The 9793-nt window shown below is 33.0% G+C and overlaps 1 protein-coding gene across 7 annotated transcripts in view; it reads right to left on the bottom strand.

Annotated features, from left to right (window-relative positions):
* The window catches only part of LOC106079672 (vacuole membrane protein 1-like), a 31030-nt gene that overhangs the window by 4425 nt on the left and 16812 nt on the right, over nucleotides 1–9793 (bottom strand). For 6 of the 7 annotated variants that reach the window (XM_056005830.1, XM_056005828.1, XM_056005825.1 and 3 more), the window contains 7 exons: nucleotides 9434–9518; nucleotides 8427–8567; nucleotides 8268–8279; nucleotides 4028–4108; nucleotides 2383–2499; nucleotides 1292–1353; nucleotides 202–307 (listed from right to left, as the gene is read on the bottom strand). In XM_056005830.1, the coding sequence (XP_055861805.1) occupies nucleotides 202–307; nucleotides 1292–1353; nucleotides 2383–2499; nucleotides 4028–4108; nucleotides 8268–8279; nucleotides 8427–8567; nucleotides 9434–9518 (604 nt within the window). The remainder of the gene's footprint in view (nucleotides 1–201; nucleotides 308–1291; nucleotides 1354–2382; nucleotides 2500–4027; nucleotides 4109–8267; nucleotides 8280–8426; nucleotides 8568–9433; nucleotides 9519–9793) is intronic. The other variant, XM_056005826.1, reaches the window with a different exon arrangement.

Genomic DNA, 9793 nt, shown 5'->3' with positions numbered 1-9793 from the left:
CTGGAAACACAGAACACAATTTGTAAGTAAAAAAAAAAACAACTAATGACAGCTACCCACTGTAAGAAATGAAGGTTAGATTCTAGAACTAAGAAATGCAAGATAGACAAAACTCTTTCTTCCTATAATATGCCAGACAGCTGGCCACTGTAAGTTCAATGTTTAAAACTAAGATATTTATGTAAGAAAAACAAAACTTACTCCTTCTTCTTGTCCCACTCCAGGCTTGTGATGGAGTTTTAACTTTTGGTGCTCCAGATATTCTAGAAATGGCTTTTGGGCAAGAGGCCCAAAATGAGGTATATACCTGAACACACAAGTACAAAAATATTTAGTTCCAAATGATTTCTAAGCACAGCAACATACGAGACATGAAAGTCATCAGCCAAAATTGAGAAAAGACTTAATTCGACTCTGCTGAGACAGATTTTAGGAGTCAGAGATCAGGTCTGAAACGAAGAAACCTTATGTGGAACTGGGACTCGACCACTTAATGAGTTGTCACCGAGTGTTGCATGAAGTTGTGGGATATGTCCTCTGACAGAATGAACTACACATATCAAGAGTTGTAATGACAGAATAACTTGGTGCCACACTTTCATGAAGCAGTGGACGCCAGGTGGGAAGAGGCTTCAGACATTGCCAGTGACAGATCAAAATGGAGACAGCTTGCCGCATTCTTTGCTTTTACCCTTTATGCTCAGACTAAATGAAAATTTTTAAAAATGCAAAAGCATTAGACTGTTTTGTTGTAATTGCTGCTGCAACCAATACATCATGTGTTAAGGCGACAAAACATTTTTGTGTAACAGACTTCACAATATATCCCAGAAGGCAGAGAGAAAGCAATGCTTTTCAATTCTGCAGAGAAAAAAACGAGAAATTAGGGTAAAAGGTAACTGTTCAGAGACTGGTAGAGAAGGATCATTGCCATAAACAAGAAGTTATTGCATAGTGGAGTTCAGGAAAGCAGAAGCTAGTAATATTGTCAATTGAAAAGCCATTCCATGGCAGAGGAAACAGTATTTGTGTCTCTGTTTATTCCAGAAAAATAGTTGATGAAAAAAAAACAAGTAACTGTGCAGGAACTTAAGAACAACAATTGCTTGTGTTTGTTTTATCATCTCATTATTTTCAATTGAAGTAAAAAAACAAACTCATCTATCTTACATTTCTCTCACTCAGTCTCATTATCCTAGATTTATAAGGGTTCAATTTAAGCATTTTTTTTTACTATGTTAAAATTTGACAAAAGAATTCCAGTGTGTTCAGAATTGAACTGTTGGCTTACCCAATCAACTTGACTACACTCTCTACATGGTGGGCACTGAATATAAATATTACAAACAGTTTCTGGAAATACAAACAAACAAAAAATATTCAAAAGTTTGTAAGATTAGTTCTTACTACTAAAATATTTCTTAAAAACATATATTGTATGGTCATCATCCACTTCTAAGATAACTTATGTATGCAAGTGCCACATGAAGCTCTTCAGAATGAGTAGATCCATATGAGTTGCAAGCATAAAGGAAGAGTCTTGATTCGCAAATAGAGCAACAACTAGAAGCAGGAAAAAGGCTGAAAACACTGCATTGTCTGGTGATTACAAAGGTGTGCACTGTCTGGTGATTACAAAGGCCTGCACTGTCTGGTGATTACAAAGGCCTGCACTGTCTGGTGATTACAAAGGCCTGCACTGTCTGGTGATTACAAAGGCCTGCATTGTCTGGTGATTACAAAGGTGTGCACTGTCTGGTGATTACAAAGGCCTGCACTGTCTGGTGATTACAAAGGCCTGCACTGTCTGGTGATTACAAAGGCCTGCACTGTCTGGTGATTACAAAGGCCTGCATTGTCTGCATTGTCTAGTGATTACAAAGGCCTGCACTGTCTGGTGATTACAAAGGTGTGCATTGTCTGGTGATTACAAAGGTGTGCATTGTCTGGTGATTACAAAGGCCTGCATTGTCTGGTGATTACAAATGCTTAACTTGTGACTTGTATCAAGCTTTAGCCTCTTTAGTCCAAAGAAGAGTTACAAATGTGAAATGCCACAGATTTCTCACAAATAATATTAATGGTCTTAAAAAAAGTGTTATCAATTTTAGGACTAACAGATATATATTTCTATTGTTATTTAGAACAAGCACTGAAAACATGTTGGAAATAACAAACATTTAAAAATAGTTCAGCTTGATGAATGTTACCCACCCACCATCCATGTGATGCTAATACTTAACACAAACACTGGAGACAGTGTCACATGACAGTAGAGAAAGAGTTGAGCTGCTTTTCTCTCAAATAAATGTTTCTTCTTTGAAGTAGATGCAGAATAGCTTTCTATACTAAAAGTGACACAAAAAAACAACAACACTTTACCTGTATATGCATCTTTATGATTGCTTTCCCAATCAATGTGGCTCCGAAAAAGGTCCAAAATGGAATGAGAAAATGGCCACAAGTGATGCCTGCCAGATCAAACAATGGGTTGGGGATCTGCAAATAATTAAACCAAGTGTGATAAATGATATTCTGAGATATTTTGTGTCATAAATGATATTATGGGTTATTAAGTGTGATAAATGATATTTTGAGATATTAGGTGTGATAAATGATATTCTGAAATACTAGGTCACTTAGGTGTGATGAATGATATTCTGAGAAGTCACAGGTACACAGATACCAAAAATAATAAATAATATCCAACAAATACCAAGGCATGGCTCAAATAGAGACAATAAATGAATTGAACAAGGAAACATAAGAATTTTTTAAGAAATGTCTTGGCATAGGATAATTCTCTCCCCTTGGGCAATTGAAGCCTCCTTCCTTGTAGAATGTACAAGGACAATACAACTAACATTTTATGTGCATGATACTAAAATTAAGATTTGATTTGATTTGATTTGTTGATTTGAGGCACATCGGCACAATTTAGGCCATGTCGTGCCTGCAGTCCCACTAAAATTAAGATATAAAGCCCCTTCCTTCTTAACTCATTGTAGTTATGTTATTACCAGTATGTCCTTTTCCTATTATTTTTTTTTTATTTAAGAGATATAAACTGTAAACAAGGCTTACCCAAATTTTGTACTGTGCGACATGATTCCCCTACCTCCCTTAAAAGAACAAAATTACGAATACACTTTGTGTGATAGGCTGCCCTCACCGGATTCTGCCCAAGAGCAAGGAATATTCTAGCCATGGTCTTGTTTTGGGTGTCCAAAGTAATAAAATTGCTGCTTGCAAAGAATTATTTTTTAAATTGAAAACTTACTGAACAACCTATAATTTATAATGAGACTTCTAGACCTTAAGGAAACAAAACTAAATGTAATATAAGAACTAAAGCAAGTGCTTGGATTTAAAATACAATAACATTTGAATGTGTATTTTGCTAAATAAGTTAGTTGATAATGGAAAAAAAAATTAATCATTAAAAATAATTTTTCTTATTGTGACAAATGCTTTTTTGTACCAATGAGCAAATCCATCAATGAAGCTAGATTTATCAATGAAGAAGTATAAGTCCTACTATAAAGACTTACCTTCCCTAAAGTATTTTATTTAAAAAGTGGTTATTTTATGGAAAAAAAAAAGTGCTTGCATATTTAATTTAAAAATTCAATTTCAGAAAAGAAAAAGAAGCAGCTGCACCAGATCTCTGCATGATCTAAAATATCATAACTGGTTTTCAAATATCTTTTCTACTTGTTCTAAACAGGACAAATTGTCAAATAGAACTAATAGTAGTTTTTCCCATCTTCAGTGGCCACTAAAAACATATGCTTGTTAATACAGCAGCATTTCAAGTAGTTCAATAAGTGCCCAACTAAAATGATTCTAAAAAAATGAAGTGTAGTATGCATGTAATCACTTTAAGTAAAGCTGAAAATTGTGAGTGGCAAACAAATGGATAGTCCTTTACCCCATTAGTCAATCAAGTTGCAAACATCACAGAATGAGCCTCTGTCAATTAGTCAGTGACATTTACCCCATAAACCCATTTTATGTTACTACTTACAGATGCACAGGCCAGTATCCCAAAGAAGCCAACTTTCTGTACTAAATTGTGAATTGACAATTTGGCTTTCTCCAAAAAGCCCTGCAGGAGTAAAAAAAAAAAAAAAAAGAATAAAATTTGGTTAAAAATAATTCACGAATTCGATTTCACTTGATAAGGTTATAATATATTACTCAAGGGTCTTTGACAATCTGGCATCCAGGTTTTTCAACATTAACTTTCAACGAGCTGAGTAAGTATCCAATATCCAAGTAAGTATTAGAAAAATGTGTGTTATTAATATTTTCTAAGTACAGTGTTATCTATTCATTTCAAACTCAATGTTAATAGACTAACATTCAATGTTAAATTGTTACTTCTAATAGTAACATGATAGTACTTAACATGTTTCATCTGAAACAAACAATCCTTAGTACATTTACTTACAGTAGAACGTTGTTTATCCGGACACCATCCAGAACACCAAAATATGGACTGCACTTTTTTTTTTGTGTGGCCTGATATTGAAGAGCAAGAAGATGGCCATTCTGAGGAGAACATCTATTAGTTTGCACATTTATTCCTATCAATCCAAGGATTTGAAGGCTGCAATGCAGAAGATGTTCAGGCTTGGAAGGAGAGTGACAGAGTGGATTTGAAATGTTAAACAAGGTAGAGATCATCCCATTTCTCTGGTGACTAAACAGAGGAACATTTTGACAGCAGTGAAGGCAATGTTTGTGGTCCAACACATGCATAAGCACTTGGTGCATTGAAGATGGCAATGCTGTGGTATAAACAACAATCCGAATTCAGCCTGACCCAATTATTGCTCCTAAAAAGAATTAAGACCTGGCAGCAACGAAACAACAATCCAGGTTTGTGCAGCAAAAGATCAGTGATTATTTATCTCAATAAAGGTAGGCAACTATGTATAATGCTTTGTTCCCCTGCATATATTACATGAATTTTCTGTTAATGTATGGCGAGATACCCCCATATGAACTTGCTTTGCATTGTTGGTGAAATGGACAGTTTATAATATTCTGCATTCAGTTATCCAGATGATCGAGTATCCAGACATACCAGTTCTTAATTAATCCAGATAATCAACGTTCTACTGTGTATTAAAAAGCAGTTAACTCATCTACTGGATTGCAATTACAAGGAAAATACATCATTTTTTAGAACTAACGGTTATAAATTTTTTAACTTCACAGAATGCAATAAAAAAAATTAAATAATGTTAAGATATGAACTTAATAAAAACTAAAGTTAAAATTGCTAAAAATTAAAATTGAATTTATCAAATCTCCAAATGCATATTAAGAAATAAGAAGACAAAACTTTCAGCTCTAGGTTATTTCACACTACACAAAGAGTAAACTACACTAGAGATAGAGTACAGGCCAGTGTTGCCATCTCAAATAATTTATCCTATTATAACTTGCAAAAATACCTCAATATTAACCCAATGGAGCCCACTGCGATAGAATGTGTTGTTTACCTTAGATCTTTTTTTCTGAAATTTTTTTTTACACCAAAAGCGCAGACACTGTAGTATATAAGACCAACCCAAGAAACTGTATGTTTATGAAGCTTTTTTTATTGAAAGTACAATTAGTTCTATTTTTAATATTCTTTTATGCTATAATAATTAAACAAATTTTTTTTAAAAGAATTTTTTGATTTTGTCTTGCTTAGGGTTAAACAACATTTTAAAACTGGAAGCCTTATTTAAATTCTTAAAGCTAATGCAGCTGACTACAAAGTTGTTTTTGTTTTGTTTTGTTTTTTTGATGTTTTAAAATAATAACTTAATTGCAAGTTATAAATTATTATAGAATGCTGTTTCTTGTTTAATATGTAGAGTTGGCAACACTGGAGAGGTTGAGAACATAAATTTCACTAAGAAACAAAACCAAGGTAACTTCAAAACAGAGTCACTTTAAACATCCTCAACCAATTCAATATGGTCAATAACAGCTAAAGCAGTGTTTAGTAAGGACCTTTAAGTTTCTTTTCATAAAAAAACTACCTTGACAATCATTTTTAGCTAAGTTAGAAGATGTATGCCAAGGGAGTACAGCATACAATTTTAAGTAGAACAAAACAATAAGATAACAGGGGTGCTTTTAATTAACATGCCCATGCAAACACACTAATTAATGTTTTCATAAGACTAGCACTAGAAGTATTAGTAATGTTGCAATAGGACTTTTAAGAATTTTAACTACAAAGGTTAGTTTTCTTTAAGAAATAAAATAATTATGAAGAAGGATAGACCTTCATCATGTTCAAAGGAATGATGATATCAAGAAATCAAGTGGTGTCTTAGTAAGTATTTTTTAAAAAAAAGGTCGAAACACTTAGCTCTTTCTCCCCTAAGCGGCGATAATATCGGCAATTTTTTTCTTAATAGTCGATTAAGCGATGATATAGCCATCGGTGCATTTAAACATCATTGTTTCGTTCCTATTCTTGGTTAATAATTTTTAAATGCTTATATTCTAAATCTACGTGATTTCCGCTTGCAGAAGAGTTCACTGTTTACTTCCTTCAACATGGTTTTAATATTACAGAGCGTTTTGAAAGTCGTCTTTTTTGTGTGTGTGTGTGTTAAAATGGAAATGGAGCCTGGCCCATCTGGAGGTAGATCTACTAAAACTTGTAGATCTAAATTATATTTGGATCAACAAGTAAGAGACATTATTGATTATGATGACAGTAATTTTGTTTTATCTGTTCATAGTGATAGTGATAGTTCTAGTGTCAGTGTTAGATTTAGATTCTAGACCTAAAACTGATAGTTCATCAGCTGATGAACCTGCCACGCCCCCTATTAAAACTAGAGGTATTAGCACAAAGAATACATCTAGACCTAGGCCTGTTTCAACAAGTTTGAAAAATGCTGAGATGGGTACTAAAACAGAAAGCAATTTTAGATTTATTCCTTCCAGTAAATCTAGATCTACACTTCAGCCAATGTAGTATATATAGGTGTCAACATGAACTTACTCAATTCTGAGTCAACTGAGCTTGACTGTTTTTTTACTCTACTACATTACGCTATTGTTGATAATCTTGTTGATGCAATAAACAGTTAAGCAGACTACATAATAAAAATAAACACTCCAGCATGCAGAACATCCATATTTACAAAATGGAAACCAGTTTCTAACTATGAAATTTATAAATTTCTGGCCATAACTACAATGATGGGATTAGACTCGTCATTACGTCCGGCACATCCATATGGATTGTTTTAAATACCACAGTTAAAACATGGAAGTTGTTTTTTGTTCAGGCAAACATTATGTAAATAGCAATGAATCACTTTTATTTGAAATATATCATGTACAGTGTAATTATTTTCTTACTGGAACTTAATGTTGCAAGTTGTTTTTTCTCATAAATTTTCTATGGTGGTGACCTTTGATAATGTGCTCCGAGTTTTTTTTATTGTTTTAGTGGTTCTATTTCATGAAAATATGAAAAAGGATTATTAAAAAAATAGCATTTAATTCAGTTTGGAATAGAAATGATCTTCTTATGTGACTTGGATTAATTTTTTTGTTGTCCATTGGTAAGTTTTCAGATTTTCATTTTTACTTTTATAAAGCAGAAAAAAAAAAAATTCACTTCAATTTATACACTTGATTTTGTAATATCTAACAAGAACATTCATTTTTCTTTAATTCAATATCAAAAATATTATTCTATGATTGTAAATAAAAAAATTACCATTTTAATTATAACATGTCAGTGCACTACAATCAGATTAAATTAATAATTCCATCAGAACGTGGAAAATAATTACGGAGAGAAAGAGTTAAGAACAATGCTTGCTCTCAGAGCAGGAGTACTTCCAAAATGTTATCTGACATTAAGTCTTGCACCTAGTAAGGGAAGATTTGTTCTTTTTTCCAAATAGAAGTCAAAGATAAAGTAAAATGTATCTTGTACAAGTTTGGAAGGACACACAATTGACAGAATGTAATACTGGCTTTTTGTATTCCAACTGGGATAAAGAAATCCGACATTAAAACTTAATCTCTTATACTACTCTAGAAGTAAGAGCTAGTGTTATCTTATTTTATCTTATATGATACAGATGTTACTTCAAAAAAGAAAGTGTTCAAAATGGGAAATAGACACAAATCTTACATACACAAACATACTAGTACAAAGCAATAAAATCACCCACTACACAAGTTTTTAAAAAAATAAATTAAATTTCAAAAAAATTTGTGTACATTACTTTCCGAGAAACCTGAAATAAAGCAAATGAAGAAAAAAAAAAGATACAGAAATACTGTCATGCAATCTGTAGAATGAAAAGTGAATTAAGATGATGTGTTGACAATAAAGTGAATAAACCCATAAACAAAGCAGAGACCATAATGGTTTCACGACTTACCATGTCCTCAGGGTGGCGCTTTTTCTCATGGATCAGCTCTTCAATTTCTTCAAAGTCATCATCTTCCATATCCACACCTGAGAGGCGTGATGCCCTGGCCATAAAGTAGGGAGGGAGTTCTCCAATGGCAGTACCTGCTCCCTGCAACATAAATAATTTTATATATACTATAGACTGATTTGGAAAAACATTCTAACAACGCAAAAAAAAAAAAAAAGCACTGACAGTGAATATATTATAATTAATCTGGATCCATATAAATGTCATGAGAAAAAACAACAACTATCATTTAAAATATTTAAATCTCAAGTTAGGAATATATTAGCAGAAGGTTTTACCAGTAGCCAAACATGCTAGTAAAAAATCAAATAATTTTTCACAATTATACTTTTCCATTGAAAATATAAAGAGAATGTACAATAGTGCTTCTATAAAATGCAAAATGAAAAAAAAAAAAAAAAAAAAAAAGGCTTGCTGCTCCAGCTTAAAAGTATCCATACAATGCTGATACAATAATTTTAAATAAAAGCTGTATTTAATTATCTGGGAGAAGGTTTTTTGTGCTGCCTTCTATCCTCAGTATACACAACTCTGCTGGAGTTGGGATTCAAACTTGAGCCCCTTGTTAGGTAGCCAAGCCATAGAAAAGTGGTTTTGTAAGCGACAAATAAAGCACTAGAGATGATTGCAAGCTGTCTGTGATTGTCAATAACAAGCCATCACAGCATTCCATAGAATTATTTTGGTCCATACCCTCACCCTCAGTCTACAGCAGAGGAGTCAGAGTGAGTACAAACTACCAATGTTTCTCACATTGAACATTACTCAAATTTGTGAGTATTATGAACAATAATTATTTCTTGTACTCAAATCTGTGAGTATTATGAAAAATAATTATTTCTTGTTCATCTCCTGCCCCCTATATCTATATAATAGAATAACGTAATCTGTATGAGTTGTGTCAATGTACATTTGATTTCTGCTAAGGCATAAACATGACTACATACCCACATAATGGCCTCTAATCTAACTTTACTCATGATGCTCCACAGGGACATGCTTTGGTTGTCCTGCTCTTCTGGGCAAATAATCCTAAGGATAAATAGACCACACTGTTCTGTTACACACATCTAAACTATTCAATAAATCAGGATTTCTCCCTACCCCAGCCCCATTTGTTCAAGAAACGCAAAGTTATTTTTTTATTTTTCTTTAAAAACCATGTTTGACATTATAAAAAATGATTTAGCCAGGCTGCCCGGGGATAAGCACAGTCTACGAATGGAACTACTGCTCTGCATTAAATAATATAAAATAAAAGAATGTCAACACATGCCACAAGGCCAACTAAAAGATTCAGAATGTCT

This window comes from Biomphalaria glabrata, chromosome 12 (assembly GCF_947242115.1).
Source record: "Biomphalaria glabrata chromosome 12, xgBioGlab47.1, whole genome shotgun sequence".
Taxonomy (NCBI): domain Eukaryota; kingdom Metazoa; phylum Mollusca; class Gastropoda; family Planorbidae; genus Biomphalaria; species Biomphalaria glabrata.
The sequence above is the reverse complement of the archived record's forward strand: the minus strand, read 5'-3'. Positions and strand labels throughout refer to the sequence as shown.